Below are 19,191 nucleotides of genomic sequence, written 5' to 3'. Positions count from 1 at the left end.
TGAAGGAGTAGTATCAATATGTATGCTGAAGGTCCCCTAGTATGAGGACAGGAGTTTGAAGTAAAGAGAAAGACTATGGGCTAGTCATTGAATTGAGAAAAGACGAATATCCTGGGGCAGAAGCATAAGTAAATAGCAGCTACAAGAATCTAGAATGAATTTAATAAATTTGTATTGAATGAACTTCAAAGGAGAAGATGATGGTGCTGATGAATTAGTGATCAAGCCCTGTCTTCAGGAAGGGGAGTTGAGGCTCAGTGGAATTTAGAAAAAGGAGGGAGGAAGGAGAAAGGAAAAGATTTCAAATGGAAGCACATTTGTTAACTATAGAGTGGGCATTTCAGAGAGTAGTACAGGGAAGAGCAGGCAGATCTAGTACAATGAACATTTGGAGGACAAGTTTGCAGTGATGGGGGATAAAAATAAGAGAATTAGAGGGCTGTGGGTGAGAAGTGAGGTTTGTATAACAATAAATGAGGGTTCTGGAAATATTGAGATAGGGAGAATATGATGAGGTGGGAATGTGCTAACTATTGAGGAATTGGGGCAAAGCAGAAAAAAATCAATTTCTGGAAAGATCTTTTGAGATAGACAAGTTATTAGACTGTCCACAGTCTTTCCTTAAGGCCCAGCCTTAGGGCAAGTAGTGATTCTGTGTTTTTTGAAGCATGGGGAATTCTACTTCACAGCAAGCAGGAGCAGGCAAAGGTTTGGCCTGGGGGAAGTCCCAGTAGGAGGCAGGAGCTGGAAATTTGCTGGGGGAAGAAACTTGAGGCAATGATAATATTTCTTAACACAATTCAACAAACATTTATTATGGTCTACTACTCTGTGTCTCACACTATTGTGGGATCTGGAGAAACTAGGACAAAAAATTGCTTCTAGTCTTGAATTTACCTTCTGTTTGGGAGTTGGGGATAGGAATCCTTTGGTCCCTCAGAGATTGTCTTCAGCTTAAATACCTTAGAAGTAAAGGAAAGGAGTGATTAGCTTTGGAAATTTAAATGGTAGAAGACTAGAGCCTTGTTTTCCCCATGTCTATTCTCATTTTCTCTCTGTGACCTCATCAGCTCTCACAAATTCAGTTCATTCTCATTTCTATACAGATGACTGTAAAAATAATATTAGGCAAGCAATGCAAGGTGCAAGGAACATTAAAGAGACTCTTGTTTATGAAAAATAAACTTTTTAAATATATATGAGGGGAAAAGGATTTCTAATTCTAAGGGATTCTAACTCCACCCAAATAAACTCCCAGGTTCCCCAAGGAACCGCTTCTCCTGTGGTACACAGGCTATGCTAATCCTCCCTGATCTAACTAACCTAATTTATACTATTCTAAATAAACCTAACCACTCTAACTCTTAACTTCGCCTTTAAATTATAAAGATAACCAAGGCTATCTGGTTGAGTCTCCACAAGAATCAAGTTAGGACTCTGAGCCTTAACAGACTCAGAGTCTAAACCAAAGACAAGGTTTTGTTTGGTCTTTTCAGAGTTTAACCAATCTATAGACAGTAACAGATAAATAGTGTTTCCCAAGTTGGAAAAGAAAACACTCCACTCCTTCAAGTTTTTCACTGAGACAGAGATAGAGGCAAAGATGTTACCTTCTCTAGCCCTAAGAGAGAAAGAAGCTGCATGTGGCTCTGTCAACTGCCAGAAGCCCCCTCCTGGAATGCTACCCCAGAGAGTGTAACTATCATAGAATAACGGTTGTAACTGCCAACAGCTGAAATTAACACTCTCAGCTCTACTTTGAAACTCCAATTCTTCCTCAAAGCCAGCTTCTCTACTTCTTATCTTTAAACTAATAAAACAATACTTATTTCCTAATATCATCCTTATATGACCTATCTCTCTCAACACACACATTCTCTCTCCTTCCCTTCTCTCTCTCTCTCCTTTCTCTGTTCTCTTTCTCCTCTCTCCTCTCTTCTGTCATCTTTCTTGTCTCTTTTTTCTCTCTCTTCTTCTCTCCTCTTTCCTTTCTCCTTTCTCTCTCCCTCTCTCTCCCTTCTTTCTCTCTCCCGTCCATTCTATTCTCCTCTCTCTCTTCTATCATCTTTCTTCTCTCTTTCTCTTTTCTTTCTTCTCTCTTTCCTCTCTCTCTCTGTCTCTCTGTCTCTCTCTTTCTCTCTCTCTCTCTCTCACACACACACACAGATAGATCTCATTTTAAATGTGTATGCATATATACACTTGATTCTTGTCATTCCCTGTAATTCTGATCTATACAGTCCCCATGAACACTGAATCAGAGAATGCTGAACTTTTTGCTCCTAGGAGAAATGCAGTGTTAGGTTCCTGCAAGCCTCTGTTCCCATTTACTTTAGCACTTTCTGGAACAACTTCATGTATAGAATGGCAAGTTTCCTCTTCCTTTTTCTGTATCGTTTTATTGATTCATTATCATTGACTTCAGGGCTACAGCACCATTGCTCATGCCCAAATGAAACTCATCTAATTTCTCTGTAAGGCATCTCATAGCCTCCTTGTGGAACACGAGGTAGCACTTCAGTGTTTTGCTTAAGGACATTTTAAACAGTGAAATCACCAACAAACATCACAGAAATGTGACAAACTGGCACTAAATTGATGTGAAAAGGCTTGAGTATACAATGAGAGCCTGAAATGAGGAGAATGGAGTTTTTCCTTGTTTGACTTCAGCTGGTGTCATGATAAAAATCTGTGATATGAAGAAACTTAGGAATTCATCTGCTGTTCATCTGGTGACTCAAATTTTTACCACTTTAATCTGGGAAGAGATGATTATGAAAGTGCTTTGGGTGGGGCATCGAGGTGGCTCAGGGGATAGAGAGTCAGGCCTGGAGATGAGAGGTCCTGGGTTCAAATATGGCCTCAGACCCTTCCTAGCAGTGTGACCCTGGGCAAGTCACTTAACCCCAACTGCCTTGTCCATAAGGCTTTTCTATCTTGGAACTGATACTTAGTATTGATTCTAAGACAGAAGGTGAAGGTTTAAAAAAATGTGTTTTAAATATTATTTCTTGAAGTAAAAAAAATTTAGCTAGTAGGAGAATTTTCAAATATAGATCCACAGATCAATTAAGATCAACTGTATAAATGTACACACACACACAGACACACACACGCTTCATGTCCTCATGAGCTACATATTGGACACTTCAAACTGCGTTTTTATTAGCCATCTCAAACTGAATATTATCCCCACTAGACCAGCCTTTCAGTTATCCAGATTTGATACCTCAGAGTCATCCTGGGCTCTTTATTCTTCCTCACATTGAATATCTAGTCAATTGTCCATTCCACCTGCACAGCATCTCATCAATCTGTTCCCTCCCCTTAGCCAGCCAATACCCTGGTTCAAGCCTTTTTTTTTTTTTAAACTTTTCTCTTCCATCTATCAGTTTCCAGACAAAAAAGCAGTAAGGAACATAAGTAGTTGAGGTCAAGTGTCTGAACCCATATTTGAACCTCTCATCTCCAGGTCTGACTCTCTACCTACTGAGACACCTCGCTGCCCCAGTTCAAACCTTTTTTTCTGGGTCCTCTTGTCTGAATTATTGCAATATTCTCAAAGTTAAGCTTCCTATTTAAAATTACTTTCCTCTCTATTTTGAAGCAGAGCTCTGACTATGTCACAATTCTGAAGCTCAATAAACTCCTACAGTTTGTTCCCAATGACCTCTGATATCAAATACCAAATCCTCTGTTTGGCATCCATATTCCTTCACAACCTGACTTCAGCTAACATTTTGGGCCTTATGAATGACTCCCCTTATTATTATTACCCCCTTTCTTGTCACCCAAAAAAGGAGACAGCAGGTGACACAAATGCATAGAGCTGGGAGTCAGGATGATCTGAGTTCATTTCTGGCCTTGGACACTAATTGTGTGACCTTGGGCAAGTCACTTCCCTGCTGGTCTGCCTTAGTTTCCTCAACTATAAAATGAGAATAATAATAGCACCTGCCCCACAGGGTGGTCGTTGTATGGATCGAATGAGATAATACTTATGAAAGTACTTAGCACATTGTCTTGGAACATAGTGAGTACTATACAAATGCTTATTTCCTTCCTTTCCCCTTCCAAAGACTCCATCTCTTATGTCCTATACCTTTGCTTCAGCTGTCTCACATATCTGGAATGCACTCCCTTATTTTTTCCATTGTAATGATTAAAAATTGTGAGAGATTGGCTTCTGAGTAAGAATATCAATTTCTTTGGTTACACTAGCATTAACCAATATTTTTTCCATGTTGTTCATTTTTATAAGTGAGTAATCTTATAAAACCAAAACCCTAAAACATTAACCCACATAAACAATTGAAAAATTGTATGCTTTCATCTGCATTCTGACTCCAACAGTTATTTCTCTGATCTTTCTTGGTGATCAAAGACTCCAAAGTTCCCTCTCATAGATCCATAAATAGACAGTGGGAGCTCATTATTCAGCTGCAGACATCCGTAAGACATCATCCATAAGATATTTTTAATTGGTAAATGGCCAATAGGGAGGTGGTCCATCAAAACTCTCTAACCCCTTCCTCACCCCCTAGGCCAGGGGTTGGCAACTATGGCTCTCCAGCCATATCTGGCTCCACCTCCCCACCAGCCAGTCCAGGCAGAGCCCCAGGATGTGCCCCAGGGGGCCCTTCAGCCCCTGCTCCATATTCCAGCGCCTTCTGCCTCCATCCTCCTCCTTCCGCAGGCTTTTATGGCTCTGATGACCGAAAAGGTAGCCTACTGTTGCCCTAGGCGATAGTGGACAGTCCTTTATCTAGTGTTAGCAATAACCCCTAATCTAAAACTAGTTCTTATTTACTAAGCAAGGTGAGCATCTTTAATCTCCCCTTTCTATTTACTGTTCTCTAGTCTAGAGTTCCTAAGAACAAAGAAATTATACAAAAGTCAAAGAAGCAATTTGAGCCTTTAATTCAGAAACCAGATAAGGAAGTAATTCAGTACATATTAAAAATAAATCCTCTTACCACCTTTTAGAATTCTCAGTTTCCTTTGAAGGCTCAGCTCAAATGTTATTCCCCCTCCTCACATAAGGCCTTTTCTGATTGCACATCTGAGTACCCCAGACCCAAATTACCTTGATTTTCTTTTGCATATGCTTATATATGTACAGACAAAGGCAGGGATTCTTTCTTTCTTTCTTCTTTCTTTGGTTTTCTTTTTGTTTGTATTCGCTATTGTAAAAGTGAAATTTGGGAAATGCCATCTAAAAGTGTATATATATATATATATATATATATATATGTATATATATATATATATTTACTATGGACATGTGGGAGACTTTGAAAACTACATTTGCCATGATTCCTCATGGCAGACAAAAAGTGGGATGATGTAAGAAAAGGGATATAAACTCCTGTAGTGACTTTGAACTTCCTCTTTAGCTACTGGGCACAGGATGAGAGTGGAGGCAATTATGGCTGAAGCAGCAGTTTTGAATTCTTACAAGCGCGTGGTCTAATGACTTTATCTATCAGCATGGCTTTAATTAAAATACTAATTTCTATATTTATATCAGTCTTTATTATTTTTAATCTTAATAATTATGGCAATCACAAAGTTGATCTGAACTATGGGGTTGGATGCATTTATTTTGAATGGACAGTTTATGCCAGAAAGGGGGACTGCTCCCTCTTAATGGTTTTTTGTCAATGTACCGAACATTGGTTTTGTTCTTTCTCCCTTTTATCTCTAAATTATTGTAAACTCTAATTTGATTATATTTTCCTGATCCATTGGGGAGATTTATCTCCCAAAGGATCACAGGGGGCTAATGTGTTAGTTAAAATCACCTGGGGTTTTATTTGGAAGGATTGAACCTCAATATAGTGTTTGACAAACTTCTGTGTACCTGTGGGGGTCCTTAAAACTACATTTCCCATGGTCCAATGGGTTTCCTGTTTTGGATTACGTATTCAAGGTGAGGGACTGTTTTAAATAGGGGGGAAGTGACTTTGAACTTCCTCTTTAGCTACCTGAGCTTGCGGAGAGAAGAAAGGTAAATGGCTGAGTTGAGGTTGGAATAGGTTTCTTACAGGTGTGTGGTCAGTTTATCTCTATCAGCATGGCTTTTATTAAAATACTATTCTTCCTTTTGATCTCTGCCCTCATCATTTTTAATCATAACACTATCTCCTCTCCCTTCACCCAAACCATTCTTTGTGGTACCTGGTGCATTAAATAGGCACTTAATACTTGTTTATTGATTGAAAAGACGCATTTTAAGGTTTAATTTCCCAAATATATAAGGAACTAAGTCAAATTTATAAAAAATCAAGCCATTCTCCAATTGACAAATGGTCAAGGGACATGAATAGGCAGTTTCCACATGAAGAAATCAAAACTATCAATAAGAACATGAAAAGTGTTCAAAATCCCTCCTGATTAGAGAAATGCATTATTAAACCAACTCTGAGATATCACTTACACCTATCAGAGTGGCCAATATGGTAGCAAAGGAAAGTGATAAATGTTGGAGGGGATGTGGCAAAATTGAGACATTAAGACACTGCTGGTGGAGTTGTGAATTGATCCAACCATTCTGGCGGGCAATTTGTAACTATGCTGAAAAGGCTTTAAAAGACTGCCTGCCCTTTGATCCAACCATACCACTGTTGGTTTATACCCCAAAGAGATAATAAGGAAAAATATGTGTACAAAATTATTTATAGCTGTGCTCTTTGTGGTGGCAAAAAATTGGAAAATGAAGTGGGGTGTCCGTTGATTGGGGAATGAATGACTAAATTGTGGTATCTGTTGGTGATGGAATACTATTGAGCTGAAAAGAATAATGACCTGGAGGAATTCCATGTGAACTGGAATGACCTTCGGGAATTGATGCAGAGCAAAAGGAGCAGAACCAGGAGAACATTGTACACAGAGACTGATACACTGTGGTACAATCTAATGTAATAGACATTTTTACTAGCAGCAATGCAATGATCCAGGACAATGCAGAAGAACTTATGAGAAAGAAAACTAGCCGCATTCAGAGAAAGAACTGTGGGAGTAGAAATGCAGAAGAAAAACATATCATTGATCATGTTCAATGGAGGGATGTGATTGGAGTTTTGATGTGAAAAGATCACTCTATTGCAAATATGAATAATATGGACATAGATTTTGAACAAAGAAACATATAACTCAATGGAATTGCTTGTCAGCTCTAGGAGTGGGGAGGGAAAAGGGGTGGGAAAAATCATGAATCATGCAATCATGGAAAAATATTCTAAATAAAATTTTTTAAACAAGGCATTTTACTTATTTATTTTTATTTAGAATATTTTTCCATGGTTACATGATTCATAATCTGTGGGAGGGCCAATAAGAGAAACAGAGTCTTAAATAGATGAAAATCTGAAACTCCTCTTTTGACCCCTTTTGTGATCCTTGTGATTTCTTGTTGAAAAGTATTGTGGCCTTATTGAAGAGCTTTAGGTTCCTAGCAGGGCAGCATTTAAAAGGTTAACACTCTCCCCCCTTGGCCAGGAATACAGCTGCCTGGTGTAGCCAAGGCCAAAACCTTAGCAGGGGCAATTCAACCCTGAGAAAAGCATTCCCCGACTTGGCTTTCTGATAAGAACCCAGTCAAAATTCAGCCTTGGTCTATTCTGAAGCCAATGAGATCTTTTGTGCTTTGATATGACATAATTTATAACTTTTGTGCATCTGCAAAGTTTAGGGGGGATTCTTTTTTGTGAAATGAGTCTTGAAATATATATAATAAACTCCATGCTCCTGGAGACAGCGCAGCAGCATGAGCTGATGAAAAGATCTTCCTGTCCCGTTATTTCCTTATCAACTAAACTGTCCTTATCAGATTATTAGAGATGATAAATAGATCTCAAGAATAATCCTCTCTCCCCCACTCTTTCTTCCCTCCTCCCAAAGCACTACATGATCAAGCATATATTTTTCGAATGTATTTTCTGGTTTCATAGTTCTTTCTCTGGATGTGGAAAAAAGAGGCATTTTAAACAACGAGGAACCAAGTCAGGGTGTCAAATGTCCATTGTCCAGTGCAGAACATCTCTTCTAAGAAAGAAAAGACTTAAAAAGCAAATAAATGCTAGAATGAGGTAACAAATGTATGATCCATTTACATTATAATATAAACAATTTGTATTCCATGTAATAGAATATCCAGTTAAAATTTCCTCTTGATAGAAGAAGGAGAATCTTGAAATACTGAAGAGACAGGAAGAAATGGAGAAAAGGGTATTATAATAATAGTAATAAAATTTTTCATCAACTTAATAATTTGTTTACAATTGGTTCTATTTATTCCCATCTATATACAGACAAAAAAAGAAAAATATTTTTGTCCTAGGCACCTGTATGAGACTAGCTCAGCAGGAATATTGTTCCTATATCTTCTGCATTTCTGTTTCCATAGTTCTTTCTCTGGATGTGGATAGCGTTCTTTCTCTTAAGTTCCTCTGGATTTGTTCTGGTCATTGCATTACTGCTAGTGGAGAAGTCCATTACATTTGATTTTACCACAATATATCAGTTTCTGTGTATAATGTTCTCTTGGTTCTGTTCTGCTCCTTTCACTCTGCATCAATTCCTGGAGATCTTTCCAGTTCACACGAAATTCCTCTAGTTCATTATTCCTTTCAGGAGAATAATATTCTATCACCATCAGATACCAGAATTTAGTCAGCCATGCCCAATCAATAGTTATCCCCTCATTTTCCAATATTTTGTCCCTCTAAAGAGTGCAGCTATAAATATTTTTGTACACATATTTTTCTTTATTATCTCTATGGAGTACAAACCCAACAGTGGTATGGCTCAGTCAAAGGATAGGCAGTCTTTTAAATCCATTTGGACATAGTTTCAAATTGCCCTCCAGAATGGTTGGACCAATTCACAACTCCACCAGCAGTGTCTTAATGTCTCAATTTTGCCACATCCCTTCCAACATTTATCACTTTCCTTTAATGCCATATTGGCCAGTCTGCTAGAGTGTAAGGTGATACCTCAGCTTTGTTTAATTTGCATTTCTCTAATCAGGAGGGATTTTGAATACTTTTTCATGTGCTTTATTGATAGTTAGTTTTGATTTCTTCACGTTGAAAACTGCTTGTTTATGTCCCTTGACCATTTGTTGATTGGGGAATGGCTTGCCTATATCTTAACATAAACCAATACTGCTTCTTTGTAGGTTTTATAAATTTTTGAAAATGGAATTGCTCCCATTGGTAAGAACCCCAGTGGCACAATGGGAAGAATCTCTGCTACTAGTCTTATCTAAACAATATTGGGAAAATCACTTAATAACACTGTGTCTCATTTTCCTTATTTATAAAATGAGGGGCTTTGACTAAATTGTCTCTCAGATTTCTTTTTTTTTTAATCCTTAACTTCTGTATATTGTCTCATAGGTGGAAGAGTGGTAAGGGTGGGCAATGGGGGTCAAGTGACTTGCTCAGGGTCACACAAGCTGGGAAGTGTCTGAGGCCGGGTTTGAACCTAGGACCTCCTGTCTCTAGGCCTGACTCTCACTCCACTGAGCTACCCAGCTGCCCCTACTGGCATTCCTAAATCTGTTATTCTATGATTTTATAATGCATGGAAGTCATTTAATGGAGATCAAGGAGGCCTGGGAGTAAATGGAAATACATCTCAACATATAGTTATTGTGACCTTATGTGTTGGTGCCAGGAGATAGGGAAACCGAGACCAAAACAAAGCAGTGAGCCCCCTGACCTACCTATGGGGTTGATTAATGCACTTGGAGGGTCTCTCAATACTTAAATTTTTTTAAAACTCTAAAAATTTTTTTCAATTACATGAAGAAATCATTTTTGATAATTATCTGACATTTTGTGATTCAAATTCTTTCCCTCCCTCCCTCCTCTCCTCTTTCCCTGAGAATGGTAAATAAGTCTGATATAGGTTATATCAGTGCTGTCATACAATATATATTTCCATATTCCTCATTCCCTGAAAAAAGACTTTAAAGGTTTTTTTTCTTAAGATTTTCATGAAATTTTATCATTAATCATAGGTGGTCCTTTGGCTAGAGGTTAACTACCACAACCTTAAAAGAAGAAACAAAAGGTTAAATTTGACTAGTGAGATTAAAACAGTAAAGGACTAGATTCATTTAAAGAAAAAGAAAATCAATCCAGGATACCAAGTTTCCTACAGTCTTCTGTCTCCTTTAAAAAGAAAAGCCACAAAAAACAATGCCTCAGTGAGGTAACAAAACACTTACCTCATTCGTATTATAGTGTAATAAATCCTTCTGCTCAATAAATAGCGCCATGACGTTAGATCTTTATTTCTCTTTCAAATATGAAAAGAGCTAAACGTGACAAGATGAACTCTCGGATTATACACCCTAGGCTTATAGAAGGTCAGGAGTGGGGACAAAAGTATAGTGGAACTTTGCTGGGAGAATACACAATTATGTGGATGGTACCCTGGGTTCTCAAAAACTTCGCATGAGCTTTTTGGGTGCTTTAAATTCATGCTTAGGGATGGATTGGACAAGTCTGGATGTGGTCACAGTTCTGAGACTGCCTCCCAATTCATAGAGGGGTTGACTTATTGGTTAGAAGGAAGTTAAATCAAGAAAACAAAAGATCTTTAAAGTATTGCCATGTGCCATATAATTAAACAGTTTATGTACTATCTCAGGAAGTAAAATCATAAGTTCATGGATTTAAAACAGGGATTCTGAAACTTTTTTTGGGTCATGGACCACTTGAACAGTCTGGCAAAGCCTAGGGTTCCCTTCGAAGAATAATTGTTTTTTTTTATCATTTCTTTATTCTTTAATTTTTTTACATGTTAAAAAACAATTAACATCTATTTTTTAAAAAATTGAGTTCTAAATTCTCTTCCTTCATTCCCTCCCCCTCCATTGAGAAGGCAAGCAATTTGATATAGATTATAATGTGCAGTTATACAAAACACATTTGCATATTAGTCAGGCTATAAACAGACCTTCTCCCTTAAAAAAAACAAGAAAAATAAAATTTTTAAATATATGCTGTGATCCGCTTTCAAACAACATCAATTCTTTCTCAGGAGGTAGACAGCATTTTTCATCATGAGTCCTTTGGAATTGTGTTAGATCATTTTTTTTGCTTACTGTATATGCTGCTTTCCGGGTTCTGCTGAATTCATTTTGAATCAATTCATTTAAGCTTTCCAGGTTTTTCTGAAAGAATCCTAGTCATCATTTCTTATAGCACAATAGTATGTATTCCATCATAATCTTATACCATAACTTGTTTAACCATTCTCTAACTGAAGGGCATCCCATCAGTTTCCAGTTCTTTGCCACCACACCACAAAAGGAGCTGCTGTAAATATTTTTGTACATATAGGTCTTTTTCCTTTTTTCTTTGATCTCTTTGGGATATAGACTTAGTATAGTAATATATGTTAGGTCAAAGGATATATACAGTTTGGGAGCCCTTCCCTAACTGTAACCAAATATGAATTTTTTCTGATAAAGTTCTTATTTAAAAATATATAGAGTGCTGAGCCAAATATACAAGAAAAAAAACCCATTCCTCAACTCATAAGCGCAAAGGATATGAATAGTTTTCAGAAGAATCAATCTGAGCTATGAAATAACCATATGAAAAAAATGCTCCAAATAATTAATAGAGAAATACAAATGAAAACAAATAAGGTGCCATTTCATATTCATCAGATTGATCAAGATGTCAAAAAAGGAAAATTTGCAAATGCTAGAGGGCCTGTGTGACACCAGTGTCAGAGCTTTGAACTAGTCCAACCCTTCTGGACAGCAATTTGGAGCTATGCCCCTAAAGTTTCATCCAGAAATACTGCTACTAGGTTCATTCCCTAAAGAGATCAAGGAAAGAGAAAAAGGATCTGTGTATACAAAAATATTCATTGCAGCTCTTTTTTTTTTGTGGTGGCAAATATTTGGAAACTATTGATGGGGGATGCCCATCAATTGAGAAATGCCTGAACAAGTTGTAGCATATGAATGTCATAGAGAATAATACTACTATACTGTAAGAAACGATGAAGGGAATGGTTTCAGAAAGATCCAAGGAGACTTGCATGAAATATGAGGTAAAATGAAATGAGCAGAACTTAAAACAATTTGTATAATAATAGTATTTGTGAAGATAATCAACTTTAAAACTGATCAATACAATGATCAAATGCAATTCCATCCGACTTATGATAAAACATGTTGTCCACTTGTAGAAAGAGAGAATTAATGATATTGGAAGGCTGACTAAAGCACATGTATTTTTTGGATATGGCTAATGCAGGAATTTGCTTTGCATGATGACTATGCATTTTCGTAATGGGGTTTATTTTTCTTACCTTTGCAGTGGGTAGGAGACGGGATAGGAAGATAATTCAGAGATGAAAATTAAATAAAATTATGTTAAAAAAGCAAGACAAAACAAAATGATTTTGATTGGCTATAAGGACTGGCAAAATGGAGTTTGAGGGCCAAATCTAGCCATTCTTAGCTTATGGTTTATACAAAAATAGACTGATGATGGAATTCAAATACCAGGTTACAGTTTGTCAATTCCTGGAGAATAATATTGGGATGGGATGAATTTATTAAGAAGAGAATTGATAGAGATAAATATAATGTGCATTTGGGTTTAGAAAATCAACTTCATAAATTCAAGATGGGTGAAAGGTGGCTAGGGAGATCTGGGGGATATAATGGACTGCAAGTTCAGTGTAAATCAACTGTGATATGGCAGCCCAAACAGCTAATATAAAACTGTAGGCTCTATAAAATATGCATAGAATAACAGTATACTCTGCTCTGGTCAGATCATATCTGGAATATTGTATTCATTTCTGGACCCAACATTTTAAGAAATACATTAAGCTTCCAGAAGAGTTTATTGGGGTGATAAAAGTCTTGAGAATCCTCAAAATGCCATCTAAAGATTGGTGAGAGGAACCTGGGGTATTTAACTTTGAAAAAGGATGGATGGTATAAAGGAAATATCATAACTCTCTTCCATCATTTCAAAGACTGTCTATGGAAAAGAGATTATACCTGCCTTGCTTGGGTCCCAGATGGACAAGACTAAGAATAAAGGATAAAGATTATAATATGATAGATTGGGGTCTGATAATGGAAATAGTTCCTAACAATCGTCTGTTCGAAAGTGATCTGGGTTCCGTTGGGAGAAGGTATGAGTTCCCTCTCCTTGAAGGGTTTCTGACAGAGGCAGAATGATGACCCTGGACCACATAAGTTGTAGAAGGGATGCTAGCTTTGCTATGGACTGGAGTACAGATAACTTCCATGTTTCCCTTCAACTTTGAGATTATGTAATTCTATGGCTACTTACAGAGACAAAAAGACTTAGTCAAACAATTGATCAAATTCCTATGGAGGAATTTCTTTCAATAGGCATAGATAATTTGGAAAATCCATGTCCATATTCCATCTTTTTCTTAAATAATAGAATTTAATATTTTATTATTTATATATTGTGTTATTCAGAGTGTTGACATAATTCATGCGTGAGGCATGACCACTAAGATTCTTTCCAATATTAATTCTCTTAATTTGTTAATTAGGGCAGCTAGAATGATGGTAAACAGTGGGTGTGTTGATGCTGAAGTCAGGCAGACTTGTTTTCATGAGTTCAAAATTGATCTCAGACCCTTATGTATGACTCTGGGGAACTCAATTTATCCTGTTTTCCTCAGCTTTCTCATCTGTAAAATGAGCCGGAGAAGGAAATGGCAAGCAATTCCTATATCTTTGCCCAAGAAAACCCCAAATAACATCAGGAAGAGTCAGACTGCACACAATGAAAATAAGTGAATGATCTGTTTGCAGACTGGCTCCTAAACAACCAAAAAAAAAAAAAAAAACAAAAAAACAACCCCAAAACAAAACAACTTTCTATTGCTTTCTCTTAACTTTTATGATCCTATCACTATCACTAAGGGTTAAGGGATTATATTTGCATTCAAAAGGGTTCCTTCATAGAAAAACTGTTTTTCAGCCAAAACTTTTTTCTTGTTGAATTAATGTTCTCAAAGCAGTAGCCAAACAGTCTATCCTGTGATCATCAAATCTGAAACAGCCATTTTATTCTTTCAGCTGGGGATACCAGTTGGAATTCCTATGAAACGACAGTGATGCATGTATACACACCTAAAAAAGGAGAAGTTCATGTCCCAGTTCGGTGAGTTGTATCTGATTAGTTCATTTTGTTTTGTTGCATATCATCAAAATTTTAACAAAAATTGTCAGTTAATAAGAATATCATTGAAGATCTTAGTGTGTGCCTATAACTGTTCTTGGTGCCACTGGGATTGAAAAATGGAAGGAAGAGCCAGCCACACATCTTCTGCCTTCTCAAAATTGAGAGTACAATTTTAAAGATGGAAAAGACAGATAAATAAGGAGCAACAATGAAAGGAAGGATAGCTACAACTTAGCATCATATAAGAGTCTAGTATTTGGATCCAGAGGATTTAGATTCAAATCTCTCTGCTTGTTAATTTACATTTGCTTGACCCTGGACTAGTTACTTCCCCTATCTGGAACTTGGTTTCTTCATCTTGTCAATCACTAAGGACTTATCCAACTAAAAAGTTATAATCTAACGATACTGGGAAATATATAAAGGAATGCAAAAAAAGAGAAATTTGCATAGCTAATTAGAGCTATCCCAAGGGAGTTACCAAGGAGATTAAAACACTCTTCCCAGGGATTCATAAAAAGACATCAAGAAAGTTTAAATGGATCTTCATAAAGGTCCTATTACTATAGTATGTGACTTTGCCACATATAAGATAATTCATATAATCACAAAATATCTTTTCTTAACTTATCCCAAGTGTTGTTATTATTTCCATTTTAAAGTTGAAGAAAATGATGTCAGAGAAGTTTTGTTTTAAACTATCTAGTTTGTTTGGCTTTCTTGTAGATATAACCTGACTCTTCTCAACAGTTTATTATTCGGTTTTAAAATACATGAAAATAAATTTATTAGAATATGTCTTCCCTCCTTTCCTTTTTTTTTCTCTTCAAGCCTGACAATTTTTACAAACAGCCATCTCATAGGATTATTTATCTTCAAGGAACTCTCCAGAGTTAATTATACTTGGCTTTTTATCTACCTGATCCAGCCTATATTTAAAAGTTAGAACTTATTTCTAGAAGTATACTTCTGGTAAAAGCATTTGGCATTGCAATGTGGTAACATCTGGTATCAGATTATCATGTAATTTCTAATGTTTTTCTTATAGTCGTGGTAATATAAAACAGTTAGGATATACATACAAGCTCAGCGATCCTATCAACACTGAAACATTATACAAAGAACAGTTCTCTTGGAAACCATATTCTAAAGAGGAAATGATAAGACCTATAACTTCAAGCTTTAGAACCAAAAATCTCCATACTTGCCGGGTAAGTCCAAAGTAAATGCATAATAGATAAACATATGTAGAATTTCATTGTATAGAAAGAATGAATCTGAAAATGTACAAACATCTTAGAGAAGCTTCAAATGCCTTTATGAAGACATAGTTTCAAAGAGCATCATCATTGGACCAACTGTGAATAAAATCACCTAACAATGAAATTCTAGAGCTAACAAAAGTGTTATTAGTTATTACATATCTTAGATGTGGATTTACTTGCATTTACTTCAAGTAACACCCTGTACTCTTATTGTATTCTCTTTACATTCTAATTTATAATAAAATAAAGCCAATTAACTAAAAGGAAACAATAAACCAGGTGATACAACATTAGGTAATCTCATTTCTAATTGGAGGAAAGATTAGGGACTTTCCAAGTTAGAAAGTGGAGACTAAAGTGGTGTGACTCCCCCAAATCACTTCCCCCAAGTGTCTGTAAATAATCAAAGGAACATGGAAAATAGTAACTTACTGATCAGTATGGAGATGGTTTTCCCATCAGAGATAAAGCTTGCTTGAGATGTACCATTGTGAGAAAACTCCTTGCATAATCTTTTAATCTGACTGGGTTTCTGGTCAGCATAACCTAGATCTTCAGTTAAGGTTCTTTAAGCAGCAGGTAGAGGTGGTCCAGCTTCTCAACCATTCAGAACCAGGCTAAAACAGTTCAGTAAAGCTTTCTCCTGAATCCCACAATTGAGTAAAGTTTTCTCACAAGACAGAAATTGGACTGAATAGAGACTAAGCTAGCTACAGAATTGAGTCACCAAGGTAAAGTCAAAAGTGGTTCACTCATGTGCCACCAGTAACCATTTACTATTCCTAATCTCCTCAGTCTCCTCTGAGTCTTGACTGTCTGGCCATAACTTCTTAGTGCCCTTTGCTCGATTATATCCATATTCCAATAAAAAGAGCACTGGTCCTGGAATCAGTGATTCCCCTGGGTTCAAATACAGTTTGGTGGTTTACAGTATATATGACTTTATGCAAGTCACTTAACGTTCCTATCTACCTCAGTTTTCTCTGTTCTACAAAAGGAGGAAGGGTTTGAATGAGTTGGTTTCTGAAGTCCTTTCAACTACTCAATTCCCAATGGGGCTGTCAGGAACCCCAGTAGTAACCCTTACATATCAAGAGTCCTAGACATGAGAAATAATAGAAGATAAAATATTTATAAGAAATGGATATAAAATGAATTTTGAATATTTGTGGAATTTGGGGACTTTTTTGGTTGTAAAAAATAATGTAAAATATGATTATGATCTTAATATTTTGTTATTTTTATTGAGAATATTGTATTAATAATATTGAAATGGAGGACATCTCCTAAAGACCCATAAGACTGAGAAATCCCTCCTCTTCTTACTTTGAATCATCCTTTAATCATAGATTTATAACTGGAAGAGATTTTGAAGGGCAGCTAGTCTAAAACTCCTTATTTTATAGAAGTAGAAACGAAAGGCTCTGGTTAAGTGGCTTTCCTAAGGTTGTATGAGTAGCAAGTGAGACATGAGATTTGAACTCACATCCACTACCATGGGGTCCCTGAGGAGTCCAAAACTCAGTGATTTTCTCAAGTGCCAGAATTGTCCACATAGCCTTTGAAAACTGGGCATAAGAAATCCATGGGACCTCTCTGCTGCCCTGGCATGGGAGGTCAGAACTGGAAAGACTTAGAATTTTTCTAAAATCTTGGTGATAGGACATACATTTTTCCCCTAGAAAAAATCACTATGGAGGCTCTAGTCTTGATGTACATATAAGTTTGCCTTATTGCTCCCATTTTCTTACTATTACAATGAATCAGGCCTAAAATGTTAATGCTTGAAAAGGGAGTTAAAAACAGCTGCTTGGGCCAAACCTCCTCATTTTATAGATAAGGAAACTAAGGAGGCTCAGAATGGTTAAGTGACCTTGAACAGGATTACTCAGCAAGTTATTAGTGGCAGAGATGGGAGGGAATCAAACCCAGGTCTTCTGATTAAATGCTCTTATTCTCTGTTTCTCTAGTGTATATAAATACCAAAGAATTGTGTGAAAAATAGAAAGTCATGTAAATTGATAACTTGTGTAAATATAATTAATGATTTTTTTCTATTTGGATGTGCAGAATCCTATTAGAATACAATATTCTACACATGTACATACATATGTTTCATATCTATCAGGGTCACTACCAGCATTTTTATTAGAAAAAAATATTGCTGGAAATTTTGCCTATCTTATTAGGAATTTATAATATGGAAATTACCTCAATAGCTTACAAAAGGGATTCAAGACACTTCTCCATGGAGAATTCCTGCTTCGATACAAGAAATTCGAAGAGCAATAGCAGATCAGTATATATCTCGTTCCCAGGAAGACTTTGTGGATAAATCAAAATGTAAGTACTCTGGTTTCCCTTGTTTCCTACATGAGAAATCATGTGTTGAGTTCTCATCTTCTCTTCTTACAGAAAGATTGATTGCTCTACTTCTCTTCTGAAATGTGGGGGAACAGATCAGCAATTAGCCCAAGTTTCCTTCTAGGACTAATGATTCTGACATGGGAGCAGAACTCCTTTAAGGAAAACAGTATAGTGCCAGGGTGCCTCCTTCTTCACATACTAGAACTTTAGGAAAGCTATTCCTGGAGAATTTAAAAAAGAATGTTTTTTATGTTTTTTATCAATTACATGTAATAACAAATTTCCTCATAAAGTTTTATGAATTTATATGATCGAAATTGTCTCTCTCCCTCCCTCCCCTTTCCCCTTCCTAGAGCTGAGTTGGCAAGCAGTTTGATCTGGGTTATACATATATCAAAATGCAAAACATATTTCCATATTGTTCATTTTTGTAAGGGAATAATCATATAAAAACAAATCAACAAAATCAAATAAACAAATGAAAATCTGTATGCTCTCATCTGCATTCTGACTCCCAACAGTTATTTCTCTGGAGGTGGATAACATTCTTTGTCACACATCTCTCAGAATTGTCCTGGATCATTGTATTGCTGAGAGTAACTCTTTCACAGTTGATCTTCCCACAATATTGCTGTTTCTGTGTTCAATGTTCTCCTGGTTCTCCTTACTTCACTTTGCATCAATTCATCTAGGTCTTTCCAGCTTTCTGAAATATCCTGTTCATTATTTCCTACAACATAATAGTATTTCCTCACCATATTTACCACAATTTGTTCAGCTCTTCCCTAATTGATGGACATCCCTTCAAGTTTCAATTGTTTGCCACCACAAAAAGAGAAGCTATAAATATTTGTGTACAAGTAGGTCATTTCTCCCCCTTTTTAAAATCTCTTGGGATACAGATTTAGTACTTGTATTACTGGACCAAAGAGTATGTATTGTTTTAGAGTCCTCTGGGCATACTTCCAAATTGCCTTCTAGAATGGTTGGCTCAGTTCATAACTTCACCAACAATGCATTAATATCCTGCTTTTTCCATAGCCAGTACCAGATTGTTTGGACAATCACTGCTTTATAGTACAGTTTAAGATCTGGTACTGCTAGGTCCCCCTCCTTCACATTTTTTCATTAGTTCCCTAGATATTCTCGACATTTTGTTCTTCCAGATGAATTTTATTATAATTTTTTTCTAGTTCTATAAAATAGCTTTTTGGTAATTTGATAGGTATGGCACTAAATGATTATATTAATTTAGGTAGGATTTTTATTAGCTTGGCCTTTCCATGAACAATTAATATTTTCCCAAATGTTTAGATCTAATTTTATTTGTCTCCAAAGTATTTTGT

General features: G+C 36.4%; 1 protein-coding gene across 1 annotated transcript in view; it reads left to right on the top strand.

Annotated features, from left to right (window-relative positions):
• Positions 1-19,191, top strand: part of TEX26 (testis expressed 26) — a 64,719-nt gene that overhangs the window by 26,161 nt on the left and 19,367 nt on the right. Inside the window, exons 3-5 of the mRNA XM_044668962.1 lie at positions 14,108-14,192; positions 15,262-15,424; positions 17,698-17,821. Of these exons, the coding sequence (XP_044524897.1) occupies positions 14,108-14,192; positions 15,262-15,424; positions 17,698-17,821 (372 nt within the window). The remainder of the gene's footprint in view (positions 1-14,107; positions 14,193-15,261; positions 15,425-17,697; positions 17,822-19,191) is intronic.

Source organism: Gracilinanus agilis, chromosome 3 (assembly GCF_016433145.1).
Source record: "Gracilinanus agilis isolate LMUSP501 chromosome 3, AgileGrace, whole genome shotgun sequence".
Lineage (NCBI taxonomy): Eukaryota > Metazoa > Chordata > Mammalia > Didelphimorphia > Didelphidae > Gracilinanus > Gracilinanus agilis.
The sequence above is the reverse complement of the archived record's forward strand: the minus strand, read 5'-3'. Positions and strand labels throughout refer to the sequence as shown.